The sequence below is a fragment of the Homalodisca vitripennis genome, chromosome 4 (genome assembly GCF_021130785.1).
Source record: "Homalodisca vitripennis isolate AUS2020 chromosome 4, UT_GWSS_2.1, whole genome shotgun sequence".
Lineage (NCBI taxonomy): Eukaryota > Metazoa > Arthropoda > Insecta > Hemiptera > Cicadellidae > Homalodisca > Homalodisca vitripennis.
This window is the reverse complement of record NC_060210.1, coordinates 130238377-130263812: the sequence shown is the minus strand read 5'-3', so window position 1 is coordinate 130263812 and position 25436 is coordinate 130238377. Positions and strand designations below refer to the sequence as shown.

Sequence of the window (25436 nt, the reverse complement as noted above, 5' to 3'; positions counted from 1 at the left end):
GTCTATTGTGCTATAGACATGTTTCATTCCCGCTTAGCTAGCGAGACAGTTAATGCAACGCTGGAGGACATGATAACATTATACTACTCAGTTTTTATTGGTCAACTGTTACTCAACTGTTACCATGATCATCCATCTAGTTATATATTCCGATATTTGTGTACCATATAAGCAACACATCCCAAATGAAAATGTTTAACACAAATTTGTGAACACGATAAAGAATATATAGCAATAGTGAAATATGTTGAAAATTTGGACAATCAAAAATCAAATTCGATCAACTTGCATTTTAAAGTTTCATCAGTATATTCAACCAATATTATTCAGAATTATGAGGTTTTAATTAATTATTTTTGAACACTATTTGATTGACAGACATCGTTGACCAAAGACAATTATTTTCTGCATGTTTTTGTGAAACTTTCATAAGGACTGACTGCAGTGGTTTATCCTGGAATCCTGTAGTAATATGGATAGTTTGGAGAGAGAGTCACCTGGAGATCGGTGGCCGTGAGGTTGAAAGTCTGGTGTTTCCTGTGGGCCTCGTACTCCCAGTCGTGCAAGGTCGCCATCACTGTAGCTGAATTGGGATCTATCAGTCGGAGTGCCGTGATGTTCGTCCTGTCGTACCGGAACACCCCGTAGTCAATGGTGTGCGCGTCCTAAACACACCATCAGCCTGTAGCAGTACTTTGCTACTTTCAGTGTAGCATTTAAATGATCCAGACATGGCAGCAACCTTATGAAATGTCTAGGAAGAAAACATATATTTGCTGGAATAATACATAATTAGAGGTAGCAGGATTTGCTCACATATTCCTAATTGTTAAGTGACTTTAACTTTCCCTCAGGTGGATGGATAACTAACCTAAGACATAACTACAACAAACCACACTGTTGAGTGTCAAATCCATGCATACTATATTTTATTAAACACAATATCGCCTTTTAATAAAACATTAACTAATAATTAAACATGAACTAGAGCAGATGTCAGTGGTTGGATGGGGAGTTCAAACCTATTTTTACTTGCATTCTGTAGTTCAGATACAATACTGTAATTAATATTAAGTTAGTGTTTTAGACACTGTGTACATGGAGTTGACACAATACACGTTTGATGCAATTCCTGATTTATGAGTGTCCCAACGCTTAGCGCGATACGTTTATTTTAACCTTGATTGTAGTTATGTGTTGTGTTAGTTATCCAACTGAGGAAGAGCTCAGATAGTACATCTAAAAACTTAATGTTACAAATTAATTTTTGTATCACTGAACGATGGCATATTGCGGAAAATTTCCTGTTACTTGGGAGGACTTAGATATCCCATCGTTAGAAACGAGTTTTAAACAATAAATAAATTGATAAACCACAACAGTTCCTGTTTATTTCCTGAAATATTCCAAAAAGAAGGCAATGAATTAACACTTGATACTCGCAATGGCTATATCAAACTTTACTTTGAGGTTAAGTGGTAGAGAGGACTTGATAGTCCTAACTTCGTCTTAAAGTCATTTTTCATTTCATTTCATTTACTTGTATATACAACACAAATAAACCATTAATGAATTACCAAAACAGATTTTGAACATTACCACTAAAACTTATTAATTTCCCACACTATTTTAATTAGGTATAGCTTAAATGTATTAAATCAAAATAATTCATAGATTGCAATAAAGTTTGATAATGTGGCAATTGGATTCCCTTGTCTTATTGGCAATAATATAATTAATCTCTATAATGTTATTATGACCAAATGGGAAGGCAGTATCTAATATGATGTAGCGTGTTTAAAATTTAGTTTCATATTTTGCCACTAGAGGCTACAACACGTCATACTAGACGGCAGGTGCTGCTATATGGTGGCCATTTTAGTAGACATATCATTGTTCAGAGATTTACTCTTTTGTCTAAATTTTGAACACAGTTATTGCACAGTGTTTAAAGGAATTGTAATTGTTATGCGTAGTTAATTTAGAGTTTCGGGTGCTACTTAAAATTTGTAATGTTTCTGAAACCTACCAGAGATGTCAGTATGATGCTCAGATATTCTCCCATCAGCTTCACCTCGTTGGCTTGCGTAAGGATGGTCATAATCTTATCAGTTGGACAATCAAGGACAATGTGAGATTCTCCGGCCGTTTTTAATTCCTTGAGCAATGGCCTGTAATGTTGAACAATTAACTAACAACTACCTATTGAATATAAGTTAATAGACATATAGAATATAACATTTAACCTTACCAAAGTACAGTGTGACTTTAGGAATATTACTTAATTCATCTTACCTCTCAAATGTCTCTTTTTGCTCAACCAGAAGTATCTATTTATTTCAGTATTTAACTTCAAATACGAAACTATTGTCAATTATTACAGATTTTTAATACTTTTCTTCAACTTTTTTCGTCATATTGACGCTTACAGAGAACCAAGGATTAACAATAACTACTATATTAAGCATAATAAATATTATTTATGGATACTATCGGTTCCATTACTGTAAAGAGATGATTATTAGAATTCTGATACGTTAATTAAATGTAACGTGTGCGAGGAACCTAACACTTTATTTACATTAAACTTACAACGGTCCATCATTAAACTCAAATGTGGTAATTTTGCCTGAGGGTCCCTTGTTCGATTTTGAATAACGCTGCCGCTTAAGTAGCAAATAAAAAATGAAGACTTTGAAATATTTTCATTTTTTATAGTCCTTGTCATTTACCTAATCATTGTAAACATGACTTTAATATTTTATTTCATTCAATGTGTATATAAATTCAACAAATTTGTCATTAGTAAAGACACATGTGTTTCAAAGTGTTACGCCGTTGCGACAAGTACAAATCTCTCTAAATCATGGATCGCAGATCATTAATAGATGTTCTTTATGAATTTAGTACGAGTAGAATGGTATTACAATAAATTATATTTCCTCTAAATGAATGGATACTCGTTCAACCATTCTAAGGAATTAATTACTGAAATCGTAATTGCTAGCAATACAAATCAAAAGATATCCTTTAACTGTTACATTCACACAAATATATAACCTTAGAAAGCAACAGAACAATCTACGTTACCATAAAGGTTTTTTCCTCCTCACCTATAGTCGTCATCCTCTGAGGGTAGTTGTCTGACTGTGAAGGGTGGGAAACCCTCAGAGTGAGACAGACCCTCGTGGTCCTTGAACACCTCCTGCAGACGAATAAGGCTGTCATAGTCTTCGTAGAGAACAGTGTATGACTTCCAGTCCATGTCCCGGATCACATTGATGAGAGCCTAAGTGCATCATAATCATTTCGTTTAAGTCTTGTAAGCTGTGGTGATCAAACTAGTAGGCTATCTTAATCTTAATCTAAATGCTTCCTTCGAAAGTTAGATCTCATCCATCACATAGGCTTCAACTTACACTACTCAGAGAGTGAGTGCCATTGCAATTCAGTTCAAATCTGCAATAACCAAAATTTGTTGCTCAAGATATGGCACTTTGCTATGAGAGATTTTCATGCTGCTAAACTATTCCACTCATAACAAGGGCGTAAAAGGCAATTGTACAAAAAGTATAAATAAAAAAAGCGTCAGTGGATTGAATTTTCACAGCGAGATCTGATCAAATTTATTACTATCACTGACAGATTCCCAGTGCAACGATAACGACTGGCCCTAGGTATTTTCTGCCGTATGTTTGTCATCACGACATTTGAGAACGAATTGATCTATAGACTTGAAATTGTATACTCAGTGATAATATCCGCTCAGTAAGGTGGTACAGTTTCCCTTTTGTCTACCAGGAGATTTAAAAATGTGTTTTGTATATAATTCTTTGTCATTCATTTCCACAGGTCGTCTCAAGAATGACATTACCTATAGACATGAGTTTTTCATGCAATCTCAGCCAAGCCTATTATGCGACTCGTACTACTATCTTGAAAATTAACATTCTCAGTTGGTAAAATCTGTTAAACTTCACGTGTACACATACTCTGTACAGTTCTTTACAGGGGAGTCTTGAATACAGTTCTGTCATTCTCTAATTCTTTTAGCTTTTTTCATCAGTTTCATCTGAAAGTGGTAACCTGACAAACATACTACATTTGTTTTAAATTAGCACGTGAAGTGTAAATTAAGGTGTTGAAAAAGTTTACAGTAATAATTTTTCAGAGGTTCATTATTTCCACGAACAAATTCATTATACATTTAAAAATATTTCATTCGGGAAGCCATAGGCGTTATCCTTTCCTGTGTAGCAACTCCGATAGTAATCGAAAGAAGACTACGGGTTTTATTACCCAGAGACGTTGATCTTACGTGTAGGTATCTTTATCTAAGGCGGACTCTAATCTGTGTTTAGTCACCTTATATTTTAATACTTCATACCCCAAAGTATACATACTGTCAAAAATTAATCACTGAAGAGTTAAGATATGCACTATCATCATCATCATCACTATAAACGTGAAAAACACAATGCTTTCTATAGGACAGAACTCTTTGTTTGTGTAAACAAAACAAAACAAGGACTGTATTCAGTACTGCTCTGAAAAAAGGTCAGACGATCTCGATTCTCTATAAGAACTTCTCCATTCTAGCGGAATACTACTAAACTGAAATCAGGTTTATTGTTACAACGAAAAATATTATACATTACTTTAGTATATTGGGTTACTGCTAGTTTAAAATGGACAACAAGTGAACTTAGTTCACTTTAAAGCTGAAACTTCTATGTTTATTTAAAACTTAAACGACGGTATATTTTGTTTAATGCGTCAATATTGTGGGATTTTTCAGATTCATTTAATCTCCTTATTACTTCTTCACCAAGAAAAAAACTTTCGTTGATGCTCATGTGGGATAAATCCAAGCACCAAATACTGTCTTAATGATGAGATACGAACATTAATCTGGTTTCTGGATATAATTATGAAACTATAAATAATCTTACTGTCGCAAGCAGTTTCGAGTCCGGGTACAGGTTGATGACACATCCAGATGGTTTGGCAGAGATGTCCCAACGCAGGTCAATGTGAGGTATTTCCATGTTATCGCAGATGGACTGGACAATCCCCGTGGTGCCTACGGACTGGGGGCCGAATATCGCTCCCACCCCCTCCTCCAGCAGAGTACACACTGCACATAGAAACTATAAATAATCTTATTGTCGCAAGCAGATTCGAGTCCGGCTACAGGTTGATGACACATCCAGATGGTTTGGCAGAGATGTCCCAACGCAGGTCAATGTGAGGTATTTCCATGTTATCGCAGATGGACTGGACCATCCCCGTGGTGCCTACGGACTGGGGGCCGAATATCGCTCCCACCCCCTCCTCCAGCAGAGTACACACTGCACATAGAAACTATAAATAATCTTATTGTCGCAAGCAGATTCGAGTCCGGCTACAGGTTGATGACACATCCAGATGGTTTGGCAGAGATGTCCCAACGCAGGTCAATGTGAGGTATTTCCATGTTATCGCAGATGGACTGGACCATCCCCGTGGTGCCTACGGACTGGGGGCCGAATATCGCTCCCACCCCCTCCTCCAGCAGAGTACACACTGCACATACAAACTATAAATAATCTTACTGTCGCAAGCAGATTCGAGTCCGGCTACAGGTTGATGACACATCCAGATGGTTTGGCAGAGATGTCCCAACGCAGGTCAATATGAGGTATTTCCATGTTATCGCAGATGGACTGAACAATCCCCGTGGTGCCTACGGACTGGGGGCCAAATATCGCTCCCACCCCCTCCTCCAGCAGAGTACACACTGCTCATAGAAACTATAAATAATCTTACAGTCACAAGCAGATTCGAGTCCGGCTACAGGTTGATGACACATCCAGATGGTTTGGCAGAGATGTCCCAACGCAGGTCAATGTGAGGTATTTCCATGTTATCACCGAATATCGCTCCCACCCCCTCCTCCAGTAGAGTACACACTGCACAGAGAAACTATAAATAATCTTACTGTCGCAAGCAGTTTCGAGTCCGGCTACAGGTTGATGACACACCCAGATGGTTTGGCAGAGATGTCCCAGCGCAGATCAATGTGAGGTATTTCCATGTTATCGCCGAATATCGCCCCACCCCTCCTCCAGTAGAGTACACACTGCACATATAAACTATAAATAATCTTACTGTCGCAAACAGATTTGAGTCCGGGTACAGGTTTTTTGTTTTTTGTTTTTTTTGTTTTTGTTTTAAAGGAGAGACCGATCCCCTTTCAGGCCTTATTCTGTCCGTCCTCATGGGCCACTGGCCTGTGCGAGGATCTTATCAAACAGAATAAGGGGGAGAGTCGATACAGTACGAGGTCGATGGTACTGATAAATAGTGCAGCGGTCACAGACAGGATTTGAACCTGCGCTATCTCTAACTCAGACCCAAAGTCCAACGACTTAGACCGCTCGGCCATCGGCACTCCCATAGGTACATAGGTACATCTTGACTGTTTTAGATGAGGTAATTTGGTAACGTAATACAATGAATATTATTGGTTTTTCTATAATTAATGGGTTTTTGAATAAAACGTATAATGCTCAAGCAAAAGTACTTTATATAATCATATTAATTAACATACGAGTGTACATTATCATAAAGAAATAAACTAAAATTGAGTTAGTTATTGGATTGAGACTAAATGTATGGGCAACACGTATGTTGCTTTCATACCTAAACTTTACCTTTAGGTAAGAAAGGGCTTTTTACACATAGATTCTTGCTCAATAATAGCAAAAACTTATGAGCAAATCACCAAAAGGTTTTTAGCGAATGTGTTTCCTTACTAACATTTATATACATGTTGATTCGAATAAACACTTGTAAGCGAATTATTCTCGCATTTAGAATTTTAGTTTAAAAACATTTGGAGACTGTAGTATTCGTTATTCTTATGTGCTACATGAAAGCACACATTATTATTTAACATGGCAGATATCAAGCAGCTGCTCAGTTCAACTGTCTTTCAACTATCCAAACAACAAAGTTTGACAAGGCAAGAGTGCTTTGTGTGCGAGCAAGTTCCTCTCAAGTCTTGGAACTTATTAACAATGTCTGTGTCCTGCACATAAGAAAGGAAGTGACCCAGAAAAGCTGTCACAAAGTGTTCATAATAACAATGTCATTACAGTGGTTGGACGTAACCAACTTCTTCGACATAAAAAAATTGTTTTCCAAGGACAGAGAAGAGGAAAAGTATTAAGAAACGAAATACCACAATTGAGTTTTTGGCAGTATTTGGCAAAACGAAACTCTGTCAAAAGGTCTGAGGGCCCTGAAATATTACTGATACTCGACGTTTCCACACGCGCACACACAGTTTTAATGGTCGACCCTCACTCTGAATAATTGGTTGTGTTCTAGATGTTCACTGAACGTTTTTATTAAATCCTTATTTCATTCAGTAAATTTATCATGCACGCAATCTTTATATAAACATAGAGTAAGTGTGTTTAAATACTATGTACTTTTGAAATAGTGACGTTAACATTTAGATGCATATGATCAATATTTAAATCATCACTCCGGGTTATATTTACTTCGCATTTAGACCCACTGTCTTTAGGAACCGGCTGTACTGGTAGCCAACTTCATTTTAACCCATTAAGAACTGTTTTAAACTTTAAAAAGTTTTCTATCTCATTTTTAGCTGTAGATTTATGCAAGATATTTAATTTTATTTGTAATTAGTGAGCACTTAAACGTTTTTTATTTAAAAAAGTTCAATGGTTATTCAGAAAATAATTTTATTCTCTTTTTATTTGAATATTTAGAAATTTCACGACAAAATAAGGGCATAATGAAGTTTAACATTGATCTTAACGTGTAAAACGGTAGTTTCGGTAGTTTCATTACCGGCTCTTACGAAATTGACATTTTCTTTTTAAACTTTTGTCATCCTCTGTCTATCCGTGCGATAATTCAGGATAAAAAGGTCATACAGATTTGAAATTTTACACCTAATTCCTCTTGAGCCAAAGAACGATGGATTCTGGAGTCAAAAGATAAAAATTAAAAGTAAAAATATAAAAATAAATTATGTGTTGGTTTTATGGGTAACCAAGATTGTCACGACAACAAAACACTTGTACACAAACTGAGTACAATCATATGACATTTTACCCCGTGACAAGACGTTACTTTGTTGGATGGGTTGGTGAGATCTTTGTTATGTTGTGTCAAGGACTTCGTTGTACTGGTAAATTCTTTCATTCAAATATTATATTTTAGACAGTAAGATTGATGCAAAGAATGATCTGTAAATTATGTTGTAGATCATGACTGCTGCTAGGTAAAGGGTTGCGGCGGCTAGCTGCTGGAGAGTATATGTGTAGGGGTAAGTGTATATAATCCTTCAAGGAGTAGATCCCTCTAGACATAGTATAGAATAGAACATCTCTAGAATACAACACCATTAAATCCGTAGCAATATAAGTAATTATATTTGTGATACAAAAAGAAGAGCTCGATGTGCCATCTCATTATAATTAACCATTTAATTGCTAATTTCATGTTATAGCTATGTTTGGTTAACATTAACATGTATTCAAGTAACTTTTGCAACAGCAAAATTAGTTAATACAGCCTGGTACAAATGTAAAAATAGAAATATATTTTGAAATGCAACTTTTTTGTCAAATCCTTTTATCCTTATAGATGTTCTAGACAATCCTTATTCTAACTTCTAGACAATTATCGATTAGCTTTGTAGATTTGCAAGTTCACGACAGACAGAAAACAAATTATCTTAGCTGATTTACGCATCATTAAAATATAATATGGGAATCTATCTAAGAGTAATGTGATTAGTAATTAAGTGATTACATTGTTTCATAAAGTAAACAATGTGATAAATTAAATTATATTTTCATTGCTTCATAAATATTTCAACAACTGTCTGAAATTTATGGCAATCAATAGGTACATAAGCAGAAATTATTCCTTTTAAAAAACCAGCCCTCACGCCACCCCCAAGCTTTTTCCAATCTGACAACCGTGTCATAGGAAAGACCACCGCACGGAGTATTAGAAAGAATGGCGCAAATACACAGGAATTTGTAACCTTCAATACTTATTTGCCATAAAATCACCACAGTATTTCAAACAACACTGGTTTGCCCCAGAGAATTGACACATGTTTACTACTTCGTAGGGCTCTCAGCTGTGCACATGATTAGATAAAGAGAACACCCTATCATTTAGTTCTACACTGGATAGCTTCTGGATATACCAAAACGGCTTTATTATAAGGCAGGTGTCTCTGATGTCGAAACGATGTAACAAGGCGGTTCAAACAGTTCAAATTTGAACCTCTACCAAAGTCAATTCAATTGACTGAAGGCTCTGCTTCGGCAGCAGTCACATCTCTGAAGAGATATCGAATGAATCGCCACATAGCAATGAATTGTCTTGAAAAATTGCTTCAGAAGAAGAACTAGCCACAAAATATTCCTTCTGGCGATTATGGTACACACGTGAATTGCATTAGACCATGAGCTGCCTCTAACTAGGTAGTCACCGAAGTGTTCTTGTTGTGTTGCATGAGTACGTTGAGCGGTGAGCGCTGACAGACTATACTGTCGTGCTGTACTAGTTGTTGCACACATTATGAATGGTTTGGAACCATCTTCTATTCCTTAAGTTACTGAATCCGCTCGAATTGTGAACTTGTGAAAAGAAACAATATTGCTCTTTAACTCGTAAACGGTGTTTCGATCTCACTGGTAGGTGTGGATCACAGATTGCAGGGATTTATCTTACGACACGGCTTTCAGATTGCAGACAGCTTGGGTATGGCGTGAAGGCAAAAATAATCTGTAAACTTAAATATTGTTTAACTGTTCCTACTTCTTAATCAAATTCATTTCAATGATCATCTTTAAGAACCAGCTGGGCCATTTGGTTTTTAGCCCCATAACAACAATGTTAAACCTCATGCACTTTTAGGAGCTTGTTTTTGATGATGAAAAGTGGAAGACGGGCGCCATATTTAATTATATTATAAATATATAATTAATAAGCGTCTAAACAATTTTGAGTTGTTTTAATATTTTGTAGATTATTCTGAGAAAAATCTCATTTTTTGCTTCGCTCTTTGGATATTCAAAAGTACGCAAAACTATAACTATTTAGTGTTTTAATACGAGTAGTAACACCTCTCAAAATGAACCGTATTCCATAACGCTATGATAAAAAATAAAATCGTCAGAGTCCATGAGATTTTACATTGTTCTAATGGAGAAAACCTAAAGGACATTTCACTACAGTTGGTTCTCATACCTGCTTTTTGTACCCACATAAGGGAGACAATATAAAGGGTGGATTATAGAACACGTGATTGTATTGTGTGAGAGCGGGATGAATGGGAGTCAATTTTCGAATTGTACGTTAATTAAATACTACAAGCCTCCTATATGTATTCTTTCCTTTATGTCCATTCTATTCTGTCCTCATGTGTACGTATTGTGGATGAAAATTAAAAAAAATAACGTGCAGAGAAAAATATGTTTAAAACTATTTTTGGCGAATAGAAGTGAATGATTTGATCTGCGACTGTATTACAATAATAAGTTATGTTGATCTAGACTTCGGCAACTACTATTATGATAGTATACTATTTGAAGTTGCACCAACCCGTAGGTTATACATGGATTTTGTATTATTTAAAGATAAATGTAATAATTAAACATAAAATACATAAATATAAACAACGCCGGATCCAGTTAAATTATTGAACAAAAATTTTAAATGCTGAATTAATAATTTAAATTTGTCTAAATTTAAGTTTTATGCCCAAATGTTTAAAGAAAATCAGTTCTGAAATTTTTTTAGAAAACAGTTTAAAATTAATTCGTTCGAAAAGAAAAAGAATTAAGTAGATTTGCCATCGTTAGTTAACTATCACAAAATCACGACATTTTGAAAAGTTGTATCTGCTCTTGTCTTTAGGTATTAAATCCAAAACTATACTTTCCTGTTCCAAATAATCCTTTGTTAATAAAACTTAACTGCATAAATTCATTACAGTAGTCTGATAAAGTTTGCTTATCTTTCATTAAAGTATGTGTAAACAGTGCACGCCTATAAAATCCAATAACTTAATATTGATCACCTAGTAATAACTTGTAAAATTTAATTATATTTAAATTAATCAAAATATTTTAAGAAATAATTTTACTTTAGACATATTTTAATATTTAAGGTTCTAGTACATTTACACTGAAGTAAACCTTGAATACACTAGGAACCTTGAAGGTTAGTTGGTAAATAACCGTGATCCTTATGTGGGTTAAGGAAACAGTAACTCTGAGAGCTTTCCTTCTGTGTAGCAAATAAATATGTGAACAGTCTAACAGTTGGTCAAGTGCCAATAATGTCAGTCTATTGTGTCTGTATGGACAGAAAACTGAAATGCAGCTTAACCTAGTTAAATCTTCCTAGTTTGAATTAGCCCGTTTAGCTATGGAGGTGCACGAAAAGTATGGATATGCATAGCAGTAGTGAAACAATATTAAATGCATCCTGATAATAGATATATTTGAAACAGGTTTCATATTTATTCCAGAGGTTGATATTCTCGTTTGTGGATTAACAATTCATGGCTGTTCAATGGAAACAATTAAATCATACACTTGCGTGTCGGTCTCTTCCATTAATAACGAACCACGTGACATGTCCATAAACCAATTTCCAAATGGATCGTAAAATGTAACTTATACGATCATTCATTCATTTTAATACCTCAAATGGAATAAATACTAGAGATATTTTTTTAAATTAATTTTTAATGTTCAAAAATTGTTTGAAGATAAAATGTTAATGGTGGGAACGTGATGTTTTCGGATCTGTAAATGACCATCGTTCAAGATATTATGTAACACTACGTTTCGATCTCTGCAATCTGACCTCTTTCTCAGAACAATGGCTAACCAATAACTGCAAACTAGGTTAAAATAAATAATCATACCAAAGCATTGTGATACACAACGTTCAGGAGCAACAACAAACATCTTGTCAACTCCATGAACACTGTTTCTTAAACAACCTTAATAAAATTAATACTAATTATTACAACATGAACAATTGCAATTATTAAATTTGTATAGTTTTTATTATTTTTAAATTGTTAATATATAAATATAATCATAATACATCTGCTGCCAATGACCATCACTGACGATTGTCCTACGATCAATGAAAATGGCGATCGCCACGGCAGAAACAAAATTATGAAAACTCAGAACTGAAAAGTATAATTTAAACACATAAGAAATAACTGCATAATATTAAAAAGTTCATTTAGAATGACCCAAAAACCTCATCTCAGTTCCCTGATCTGTCACCATCTTTTTTCCACTGTGACGATCTCCATTTATTATTAGCCACCACTGTTTTACATCACAACGTTTTGGTATGATTTGTTTATTTTAACTAGGATTGTCCCCAACTGAGAAAGTAATCTGATTCGAGACGTAGTGTTACTGATTTTTTCTTTGCCACTGAGAAAAGGCTAGAAACATATTGTTATATTCACAATGTTTAATATTTATATTACATGGCAAACAATGTACTTAATGAAAGCTTATTTTATAGTCCCACAGAAGCGACTATAGAGTTAAATATCTATTTTTTCCATTAAATAATACAGACCTATTTAATATAAATAATGAAAATATAGTTATAATATTCAAACTGTAATCTTTACATTAGGACTTATAATGATTTACATAACTATACAATGCAGTAATTGAAAGAACAGGATTTCGGACATTTGCCATCGTTATAGGTTACAAAAGGTATTACACAATTTCGAGGATTGGAATGTATCCTATTCGTCAGGTGGGGGGGAGGAGTTTATACATACACAAATAAAGAACAGAAAGAAGTAAAGAAGGGAAAGAAAAGGGTCCAGACATACCGAAAAGCTGCTTGGATTCCAGTCCAGGCGTTGTCACTGAACAGGATGCAACCCCCGAGCATAATTCATAAGTACGAGGATCACAATCAGCACGGGCTACAGTAGGATACTGATCGTGGACCGGACTCCCAGCAGCTTTTGGGTATGTTTGAACCCTTTTCTTTCCCTTCTTTACTTCTTTCTGTTCTTTATTTTTGTATGTATTAATACCTCCCTACCTGACGAAGAGGATAGATTTCAATCTTCGAAATTGTGTTATACCTTTTGTAACCAATAACGATGATTTTCCGAAATCCTGCTATCCTTTCAAACTTTCCGTTGTTAATAACAAAATTTAAACAAAGGAATGTAGGGAATTGATTCGCCTATGTGCAAATAAAACATGTCCAAAATATAAAAATTCAAGAGATATTAAAAAAGGAGGTTCGTGGATAGTTATATTTTTCATCCAGATCATCTTACCTCTCTTGCTAGTGTTAAAACTGTCAAAGTGAGAGAAGTACTCTATCCTAGGCACGAGGTTGGTGTAGGGGATCACTTGAGAGTCCATGTTGACTGCTTCTATAGCGCTCGAGAAGGCGAACTCCTGTTGCTTCTGTTCAGGATGGAACAGCCCCACTGTAACAACATATGTTCTGTTGTCAGATCGTCATGAAATAGGCCAGAAAGTTTCCAGGTGGTCGTCATCTGCAAGATAATAAAAAGTTAAGAAAGTATCTCCGCGGACAGTACCGTCTCCCAGATTAGTATTCGGACGTTGGGGAAACAATCCATGATATAATATTTCATAAATTATGACCTTCTTATATTATTTTTCAAAGGCACGCTGAACGGCAGTACTAAATGTCACCCAGCATATAGCCTCAGAGCAGGTGTCAATTATAAAAAAATGACGTAGTTGATTAGCTCCAAATGGTAAAATCGTCCGCTAAGACCTAAAATGATAATGTCCTATAACGCCGAATGTTTTGATTCTTACTAGTTGCACTAACAGCTCTTCTAAAATAAACAACTGTCCATCAAGTTTCTTCATAGCCCCAACAACGCTCCTTGAAATGTACAATACTATTTCATCTTTGAAAACCAGTTCAACACCTGACGTTTTTGGAATGAGTCCTTCAGTAATTAGACGGGTTGCTTCACCCTTAAGCCCTCCTTTAACTCAATTGTTCAACAACTCAGTTCTTCAGGGGAAGTTTCCGTCGGATATGAAGCTCTCTAAGGTCATTCCGTTTTTCAAGAAAGGCAGTAGGTCTTCGCCTCAACAGTATCGTCCCATATCAATTTTACCAACCATCAGCAAAGTCTTCGAACGTCTCATTCATGTTAGACTAACAGACTTTCTAATCAGAAATTCCATTCTGAGTGACACCCAATTTGGATTTGTTCCTTCTAAATCCACGCCGACGCTATTGCCCAATTTTCCAAATATGTATTTACTCATCTTAACAATCAGAATCACGTAGCTGGTGTTTTTTGCGACCTCACGAGAGCGTTCGATACAGTTAACCATCTGAAACTCCTTAATAAGCTTGAACTCTACGGCATCAGAAGTTCAGGTCCTACCTTTCAAATCGTTACCAGAGTGTCCAGGTTACCAACACCTTTGGTACGACACAGTCAGATTTCGTTGAGGTCTTCATGGGTGTTCCTCAAGGTTCTATCTTGGGACCTCTTCTCTTTGCCTTATATGTAAACGGCTTAAGCTCTTGTGTCCCTGAGGCTCGCGTCACTCAATATGCTGATGACACCACGGTCATTGTTCGGGCAGACTCTTCAATAGCGTTAAATCTTCAATTAAACACTACAATCGAAAAAATGAACTCTTGGTTCATTCGCAACAATTTATTCCTTAATGTTGACAAAACATCCATTCTTCACTTTCGATCTCAGACAGTTTCTAAGGGTTTTGTTGCTTTAGACGAGGTTGACATCATTGAGGTTGATTCAGTGTGTTTCTTGGGCGTTCATCTGGATGCTGGTTTTTCTTGGCGTCAGCATGTAGAGGTCCTTTGCTCTAGGCTCAACTCTGTATTGTTTTCCTTAAGATGTCTTTCAAATTTTCTGAAAAGTAGTGCACTGAAAATGGTATATGATGGTTACTTTTCCTTTGTGATGTCATATGGCATAATGTCATGGGGAACTGCTTCATCTTCTCTGTTACAAAGAGTATTCAAATTGCAAAAGAGGGCTATTCGTTTAGTGTTTGGGTTGAGGGGCCTGGAGAGCTGTAGGCAAGTGTTTCACCAAGAACGTATACTAACCCTCCCCTCGATTTTTATTTATTCCGTTTCAATTTACACTTTTAAACACATTACCGATTTTCCTACCCACAATCATATATATCCCACCAGAAATAAAAATAGTTTAACAGTACCCCACCATAGTAATAATATGTTCCGCAAATCAATAGAATATTTAGGACCTACAATTTATAGTAGATTGCCAGATTATTTAAAAGCCAGCACTTCACTTGCATCTTTCAAAAACAAACTAAAAGACTTTCTTGTAAAAAACTGTTTTTACTCACTCTCTGAATTTTTGTGCCCCACCCAACCTTACAAGTAAAAATATAATTAGTACTGTCTTTTTAAATATATTTTTAATTTGTAGTTTTAACAGATATAGCAATAACTTTAATAAGAATATTTTTAGTATTTAGTTATTTTATACATATTGACAATTCTCGATACATGTTAACGTCTATGAGAAATAAATGATTTTGATTTGATTTGATTTTGATTACGGAGACGAATGCAAATTCTGTGATATCGGACGAAAGCTGTGAAAATACACGTTTCGACGCAGTTGGACCGTTTCTTCTAGCTTTGCTATTACTCTCTTTGTCATCGAATTAGTAATGCGCATAAGGTATCCACATGAATATGAAATACGTAGCATATTGTTCCTTAATCTTATATTAGGACTAAGTATTGAGTAAAGTATTACAGTAAAGAGCTTTAGTTGTAAATACCATTCTTTAATCTAACGAATGTAAGTTATAACAAAATAAGCAATTGTATATTTTTCTATAGTATTCGTATTAAAATTTGTGTACATAGAATTTGAATTTTGAAAAAAATAATTCGTTGCAAATTCGTGCACTTTACGAACACTCCAATATTGCTTCCAAATATTACGATTCGACACACCGATTACCATTAATTCCCCTCCTATAACCGTAATATCTCCTTCGCTGACACAACTTGAAGGAGTTACGGCCTGGTCTTAGGCCTAAATGGTCACAGAAGTTGCAAATACATCATTCTTAAAGCACCATACTTGCTTTTTTGCCTTTTACAAACAGAGTATGCTTGAAATATACAATCTTAATACTAAAGTTATTGGTACAATCAGCGGATTTTATCATTTAATCGGACATTTTTAGAACTAGTTATCCATCTGGCCTCTCCACCCCTGAATATCTTATTAGCGAAGAATATTGCCGATTGGTTATATCTTTGATTGTATTAGATACATATAGATAACTGATCCAATCCTATAAATTGACACACGGAAAAACTGAACGCTCTGACTGAATTCTGTAGAGTGAGGGGCTAAGGTAGCTCAGGTAGTAAATATTCGAATTGTAACAATTAATACGTGGCGCACATTCAGCATTGGATCTCTGAACTAAATTCTGTAGCGGGAGGGGCTAAGGTAGCTCAGGTAGTAAATATTCGAATTGTAACAATTAATACGTGGCGCATATTCAGCATTGGATCTCTGAACTAAATTCTGTAGAGTGAGGGGCTAAGGTAGCTCAGGTAGTAAATATTCGAATTGTAACAATTAATACGTGGCGCACATTCAGCATTGGATCTCTGAACTAAATTCTGTAGAGTGAGGGGCTAAGGTAGCTCAGGTAGTAAATATTCGAATTGTAACAATTAATACGTGGCACACATTCAGCATTGGATCTCTGAGCTAAATGACATAATCTCCCGACCAAAACACACCCGTTCGTATGAATGATTTATCTCCTGTGTAACTAATGCAATCAAGGGTTTTATCGATATTGTTGGTTGGCTGAGCACAAGTAAGGGTCATACATGGTTCAGACAGATTGTTCTCGTAAAATAGGATTGGAGTCCATACCCGTGATCGGACAGTAACAGCTAACCGATAAAACTACTGAACAAGCTTTAAATTTTGCATCGGAGTCTCTCTTGACACATGGAATACACGTATGGATTGTGGTGAGTGTGGTTTTTAACCTGCCAGTTGCTAAACTATTATTGACTGGTTTTTTTCGCAAACTTCTTTTTATCAAATTTTACCTATTGGAACTCACATTTAAATAGACCATATTCCATATCTGTTTACCTGGAATGTTACATTTTTTAATTTTAAATGTAGTTTATCAAATAGTAATGCGTTTTATATGCGCCTTAATGACATAAATGTGTTCTATAAACACTGGAATTACGCTTCTAGTATGTAAACGAAATTAAATATACGCTTTATACAATCATTCGTGTGTCAATTTTAGATTTTTAATAAAAAGAGGTATTATTTTTACCACTACTAACTTTATTTTTATTGATATTAAAAAACATATATTTTTCAGTTAATATTAATACAGGTACCCATGTAAACCCAGCTTAAACATACAGCAAACTTGTATTATTTCATAATGTAGTTCTCTGCAGCACGGATCAAAATAATCAAAATTACAAAGTTATTTGTATTTGATTTTAATCATCAAAAAGTAAAAATTGTAATTTTTTTCAAAATATTTTTTTGAAAGTTTTTAGATAGGTATTACGAGACAGCGAAAAGGTTCTTTGAGTGCAATAAGTGACTTCTCAGATTTTTGTCCTCGGAGAAAAAAATATGTAAATAATAATTTTCTGAGCGTTAGCAAAGTCTATCATTAAAAACACCGGGAAAAATTCTATTCTGTCTATCTGTCGGTCCGCAGGATATCTCGAGAAAGTTTTGACCTATACATTTAATATTAAATTAAACCTCATTTCTACACAGACAGGAGACTGATGATGGTACAAGTCTATCCAAGAGTTTTGGCTGAACGTTTTCAAAGCCAATTTCTCGGTTATCTCAAGAATGAATGGCCCATGGAGTTGAAATGTTTAATAGGCAAGATCAAGTTCAATGATGGCGCAAGTCTCTCCAAGGGATTTGGCTGAGCATTACCAAAGTACCAGATATCACTTAAGTGGCTAGAAAAATTTCGTTTCTGACTATTTATTTACCTCTTTGTCTGTTCACAGGATATCTCGAAAATAAATCAAGAAACAGATTTGAAATTCAGGATTACACTTTATTTTGACGATAATAGGAAAATATAATTTGATGATAGTGTATGACGTTCCATTAGATGTCCTTCATTCTGTCTTTTGTGAAGCTTTCAAAGCGAGACGTGGATTATCGTATTCCTACTCAGTGGCGTTGCAAAGGGGGGCGGAGGGGGCGGGCCGCACTGGTTGTCACCTTTTTAGGGGTGACACACACCCGGTCTCACAACTTTAAGAATAATGTACAAACAAACAAAAACTAAGCCGGTAGCACAAAAATTTCTTTTTCGGGGAATCCTCTACTAGCACTAGCTCAGCTCTATTTATAATTCGGCGATTCCCGCAAAAGAGCCTGACGCTGGGAATTCCTCGTCCCATACTCGCGATCTTTGACGTTTCAGTTGCAACATTTATCATTTGTTTTGTAAAGTATAGTTGGTGTGAATTATTAAACGTGTATTATTCTTTAGTGATAGATAGTAAAAAGAAAAAAAAACATTATATCCATGACCTTTATCATATAAAATGTATTGCTTTTTACTTTCGATGGGGTGACACCACCAACTTCCGCACCGGGTGCCACCCAAGGTAGCTACGCCACTGCTCCTATTTGTGTAGGACAAAAATCGTTTATTTCATGAAATAAATATGAAAACTATGGTAGAGGATGCAAAAGCGAGGTGACAATAGAATTGAACCCGGAAAGCTGTGTAAAGTAAGGAATATATAATTTTATGATAGTGTATGTATGACCTTCCATAAGATGTCCTTCACTCTATCTTTTGTGAAGCTTGCAAAGCGAGAGGTGGATTGTCACACCCCTACCTTGTTATAGGAAAAGAATAATAATATTTTATTTCAAGAAATAAATATGAAAACTATGGTAGAGGATGCATAAGCGAGGTGACAATAGAATTGAACCCGGAAAGCTGTGTAAAGTAAGGAATATATAATTTTATGATAGTGTATGTATGATCTTCCATAAGATGTCCTTCACTCTATCTTTTGTGAAGCTTGCAAAGCGAGAGGTGGATTGTCACAATCCTACCTTGTTATAGGAAAAGAATAATAATATTTTATTTCAAGAAATAAATATGAAAACTATGGTAGAGGATGCAATAGCGAGGTGACAATAGAATTGAACCCGGAAAGCTGTGTAAAGTAAGGAATATATAATTTTATGATAGTGTATGTATGACCTTCCATAAGATGTCCTTCACTCTATCTTTTGTGAAGCTTGCAAAGCGAGAGGTGGATTGTCACACTCCTACCTTGTTATAGGAAAAGAATAATAATATTTTATTTCAAGAAATAAATATGAAAACTATGGTAGAGGATGCATAAGCGAGGTGATAATAGAATTGAACCCGGAAAGCTCTGTAAAGTAGCCCGAGTTTGTTTATGCTAAGTTCTGCCATTCATTTCAGAGCGTGGGTAGTTGTCCCCGGCACGCCTGCTATGAATACATTTACACTGGTTTGCAAGCTTTTCACCCGACATTCCCTACTTCCTCCCCTCACCCTCGCTCTCACCATCTCCTCTAAATCTGAACTCTGTCCTAATGGACGGTGAGTGGACGTTTTTTTACACAATAGTCACACAATACCCAATACCTTTCCTCACACTGTGAGCTTTATACACCTTAAATCCGCATACTTCAGTATTTAATGAAGTGCAAAAACGATTTTTCGTAAATGAATTCAAGTGATTTAATTTTTGTATATTTATTAATTTTTGGACAAACCATTTATAAATTCTTACTAGTTACGTTTTTTGTTCAAATATTTAGAACGAGCGCTATACTTAGTGTAATAAAAATTGGCTTCGGTTATAAGCCCCAGAATCCAAAACGATCATAATCCATTATTATACATATAATTGTGTGAATGGGTTTATATAATATAATGCGAGTATATGAACTCGATCACTGCCGTTATTTTTAAAATATCCAGCCATTAAGTGGTACAAAGGCACCAATTGCACATAGCTCATTCGACGATAGTTTGTTAGTCAGTCTTAACAAATGAAAACTTTCAAGATGGCGGCCATTCGCATCCACGTCAAAATTTAAACTAAACTACTTCACAATATAGACCCAAACACTTGCATTTTTACACACAATATGTAATTATATACAACTTTATTTGTCCACTTTATCGACGTCCCTTAAGGTTTTAAGATGACGGCCATTCCTAGTTTGGAAAATTGGCTATATATAAGTTATTATGCATTAACCAAAAAAAGTGTTTTAAAACTCTCAGACCATTTACAATAATGTATTTTCCAGCGAGGTTTTTATATAACGTTTGCTTTCCAGATAGTGGGCGTAGAAAGTTTCAACCAGTATATAACATCGAAGGAATAACTGTGAATACAGTTAATCCACAAAACACACTCAAAGTTAAAACTTTGTTAAAACCCAGAAAATAAATAAACATTGGGTACTTTTAATTCCCTGGGAAATCCCACCTCTGAATTCAACTTATCACACGAATCGTCTTATCCTTGAATTTGTTAACATAAAATACATTGACAACATTTTCTATGCAAGAATGTTGCCAAATTTCAAGTTTCTAGTGCATCAGAAAGTGAGCTTGACCTTGTATGCTATACAGTAACACAGAGGGTTTAACGATTTCGGTGTTTGGAATATCTGGAAACACTTACACAAATTGTAACCTTTACCTGCCGAATAAGATGGTCGAAATGTTTTATTTCATATAGATAGTTCTTCTAGGAAATCTTCTAGAATCTAGAAAATATTCCTATGCCAGTTAAGGTTGCCGGGGGTTAAAAGAACAGGCGAGTTCTTTCCTTGAGCGAGTCGAGCCAATTATGAGAACAAGTAGAACAGGTGGATTGGTTCATCAAAGTTTTATCGGATGGTTAACTTAACCGAGGGTATAATACTTCACCAGACGAATAAATTTGCTAGAGGTAAAATTGTTAGAAGTCGACCAAATATTTTTATTAGATATGCTAGATAGATGCTAGTCAAGAAGATACCTTTGTAGATTAATATTATCAACCCTTAGCAACTAATGTCTCATCCATCACCTTTTTCCACAGGGTTAAGTTCATAAACTAATAATGCATCTTAAATTTGACAGCATCATGTGAAATCTATCTTTCTTCTGACATAATAAATAAAACACAATTAATACCGATATTTTTTAGTTTTATTTATTGTGTTATAAATTTATGTCAAATTTGCTAATTAATAAAAGTCAGTGAAAACAGATTGGGTAGTAGAGTGAAACGCCGCCTCCTGCATCAGAATACGACGATCCAGTCAGAAATGGCAGCGCATAATGTACTTCACAATGTGTACCTAAAACAACCCGCCATTTCTGATTGGATAAACCTTTTGAGATGCGGTTTGCGGCATTCAACTCTACTAAGTGAGCTCTTTCAAATGAAGTATGCTTCAATTTAAGATTTCCATGTTTTCCTCTGTGGGCCGTCCCCCCATGGTTGGCATGTCATGGTAATAGCAAGGAAAACTAGTTTACATAGCCATATGACACTGCAAAGTTTATAGATGTTATCTCCTATGGTTTTTTAAATATTAAGCCGTACCCATACTTTTCAAACACCCTGCATATATATATATATATATATATATATATATATATATATATATATATATATATATATTGTGGTATTCTAAACTTTAAACAAGTGTTTCAATATGATAAGAATCAATGAAGTCTAAGCTTCTTAAACAATTTAAAGAAATTGTATTAACTGTTATGATGATAGTAAAGTATTTAACGTATACCTTAATGGAAGAATTATGTAGCGTTATAAAAAAATTCTTTGTCAAACTTATAGTTAATTTTATCATATTAATGTTAAAATTTAAAGTTTATATCAAATTGTTGTAACTCAAGTGTTGGTCCAAGAAGTTATTTTTTATTACCTTATAACAGGGATCGAAAAAATCAGCTGACGTACAACTTATGCAACTAGAAAGTTGCTTGATATACACGTTTTGGAAATGTAAACTAGACAGTATAAATAAGTAGAGTTGTAATAACAAAGTTTTGATTTTGATTTCCGTATGAAAACGTTTACCAAACGGAGCAAAAGTGTTTTTCGGCGCTTAATCTTATTTCCGATCTCGTCTTCGCTTCGTTCATAAAACTCGATTCCGTACCGATAACATGTTTTACTCCTAGTGATGGAAACTAATATTTTAGGGAAAACGTACCAAACCCATGCGGATTTTTTTCATTGACTTCTCCAGGAATCGAACCCATGATCCCTCGATTAGAAAGCTGCAACCTTACCCTATGCTACGGTGAAGGTCAAATTTCAAAACCCTAAAATCTGTTATTTAAAACATTAACATAAATTTTAGTCTCAAGAAAATTAAATACAATTATATATTAATGTTGTTATTAAGATCTACATCCTTTTTTGGGACATAGTACGCTATGTCAGATTCTGTAGCGTCAATCAGTAATACTCGTAGTTTTATGGTGAATATCTTTAGGATGCCAAAAAGAACATGATTTTTAATTCAGATCCTTTTTACAACTTTTACTCCACAAGCTAATCTTTATTTTACTCAAATAAGTAATTCCAATCAAAGGAGACAATTCTACTCCTATTTCTAACGGCGGCGGTACGGTGTATTGTGAATTTATTTAGTATTTAGTATAAATTATTAACATATCGTACTTTATTTAGTGACAGTAAGATAGATCAGGGTCCTAAACACAAATGCAGAGTTACGAGTACAATGGGCCTGAATCGTATAAAAGATCTTGTTAGCTCGGTTTAGTTATATTTGTGAATCGATTAAAAGTTTAAACACGAACAATATGTTACGTTTTACAATAATAATTTGGGTTTGGACCATACTAACTGACGAACATTTGCAGGTATCAATGGTTTAAATAGGAAGACAATTTGTATACTGAATTTACCAACTTATGAAAGTAAAAATTCTAGTTAGTAAAACAAATTATGTAAAAGTAAAACTAGTGTTTATTGTAAGGAACATAATTTATTCAAAGGCTATATAACAAAATTTTAGGATGCGTTGCCAAATGTATAAAACATGTTTCGACAGTTTTAATACCGTTTACAAAACTAGCTGAGTAGTAGCGATTGTAGTTATACTACGCGTTTATGTAGCCTATGTAAGACACATACCTCTGTGAAATTATGATTCTAATGTGCTTAATGAAAACGTTGGATAAAGAAAATGTTTTAAGTCAAATATAATTTTTATCTCTACTTATTTATGACATTTTATACACTATGTCACTCTACCTTAAAATAAATTATCCTATTGGGCATTGTTATTTTCATGTCATTACTTTTGAGAGTAGTTGAAATCTGGCTCGTATTTATTTAATACATTATGTTTGATCAGAATAAAAGCCTATGCTATTTTTGGCTCCCTTTTAGGTTTAATACTAGAATTCGGTATATATTTTTTATTTTCCTTAGCATAATGGAATCCGGGTTAAAATGTTTAAGAAGTGAAATCGTGTTTCATTCATTCCATAAGTTCAGTGATGGGTTCTATATTGTATAATTTGTTTGTTTTAGCATATCGGCATGCACTATAGTTGTTTTTATACTATGTTTATAAAGGAACATTAACTGTAACATGAACCGCAAAATATAACCCAACTGAAATAAAAACTATCATGATAAATTTAAGAAATTACTTTTCTTATTTTTCGGATGGTTTTCCATCGACGACGTAACCCGAAACCTCCAAATCATTAAAAACTTCCCCAGTGGTTGTTAAAAATTCAATATCTGCAACCTATTCAGTATTGTTGCTTAAACATCATATTATACAAGCTCCCTAATGAACCATCATCTATAAAAAACCAAAAAAGCTCTTCCCTTCTTTATGACATACTCCACAAAAATATAATTTGTACACCTGGACTTGAAATCATGACGTAGCCTACTCCTAATATTTAGCGCTAAGTCACGCACAATTGAAGAAATCGCAGTCTGTGAATTTTATAATTCCAGGTTATAAATTAATATTGATCACAAAATTGGAATTATTCAGAAAGCAAATTAAAAAGTTAACTGATTTTAAACAGCAGGAACCATGGCACTCTATCCCATTGTTCATGTTATGTTTCAATGGCCTCCTATAGGAGCGAATTCTGAAACAAAAGAAATTTTTCTTTTATAACATGTTTGAGGTAAGTTATTGGTACACGAAATATCCACATCTCTGTATTCTATGCTGTAATTTTTTCCATAACTTTTAATAAACTCCAACATTGGAGTAATCCCATTGCTAATCACGAAAACAGTTCCTAGCTTCGTTGAAGAGCTTGCAGTTATTTGAAGAGATTGCATCTTTGCAACCCATACTACTGGTTGGGTTTCTCACTGTGTATCAGTTGCGACTTCTAAAATAAATCACTTGGGCAGAAATTGATTTTTTCCTCACTTGTTTAAAATATAGAAGTTGAATCTAATAAAAGTGAACATATTTTCAGTCAATTAAGGTTGTGAAATTGAACCCATTTGCCAGTAAACGGGATTTACCAATGTTCCATTTTTAAGAAAATTGAGAATATGTTATGGTATTCCTACGTATGATATACACTAGTATTCTTGCCTACCATGTGAAGGAAAACACTAACGTGCATAAAGCAAATTTAACTGTTTTGTTACAGATAAAACAAACACACCATAATTGAAAAGAATGAAAATAGCTATCACTTTTCTCGATAACGGTTTATTGACGACAACAAGGTTACTGACAAAAATTTTCCTTTGCACAATTTTTATCTTTATAAAAAACATGCGTCCTTTATATCAAAACCATTCTATAAAAGACAATTAATTAAAACTACATATATTACTTGATATATTAGACCACTTTATTATTTTCGTTATTCAACTGCTAAGTTACAAGCTCACGGTACAACCATAAGGAAGAGGAAGGGAGTAAACAAGTGAAAATATGGAAGCAACCAAACTGAACATATTTGGCGCTATCGCCGCGGGGGAGTAGACTAACGGGGAAGTTGCGAGAAGAGAGTTACAACTATACAGTTCTATACTAGTAACAAACTAGACCTTCAGTGTAACTTTCGTCTTTCCTGTTACATTGTTATAGAATGAGCTATCGATAACAGCAAATTACAAGTTCTTTATCATTTAATAATTTTTACTTTACACAAATGTTCGATTTACCAATAACCGATATTATCTACCAATACTATGTAATTCGAATTAATATATTTTTTTTAAAT

General features: G+C 34.6%; 1 protein-coding gene across 3 annotated transcripts in view; it reads right to left on the bottom strand.

Moving 5' to 3' along the window:
* Nucleotides 1-25436, bottom strand: part of LOC124360161 (glutamate receptor ionotropic, kainate 2-like) — a 67086-nt gene that overhangs the window by 25830 nt on the left and 15820 nt on the right. For 2 of the 3 annotated variants that reach the window (XM_046813535.1, XM_046813536.1), the window contains exons 2-6: nt 13391-13546; nt 4953-5137; nt 3114-3289; nt 2030-2171; nt 498-665 (exon numbers count right to left, since the gene is read on the bottom strand). In XM_046813535.1, the coding sequence (XP_046669491.1) occupies nt 498-665; nt 2030-2171; nt 3114-3289; nt 4953-5137; nt 13391-13546 (827 nt within the window). Of the gene's footprint in view, nt 1-497; nt 666-2029; nt 2172-3113; nt 3290-4952; nt 5138-5980; nt 5999-13390; nt 13547-25436 lie in introns of those variants that run through there. The other variant, XM_046813537.1, reaches the window with a different exon arrangement.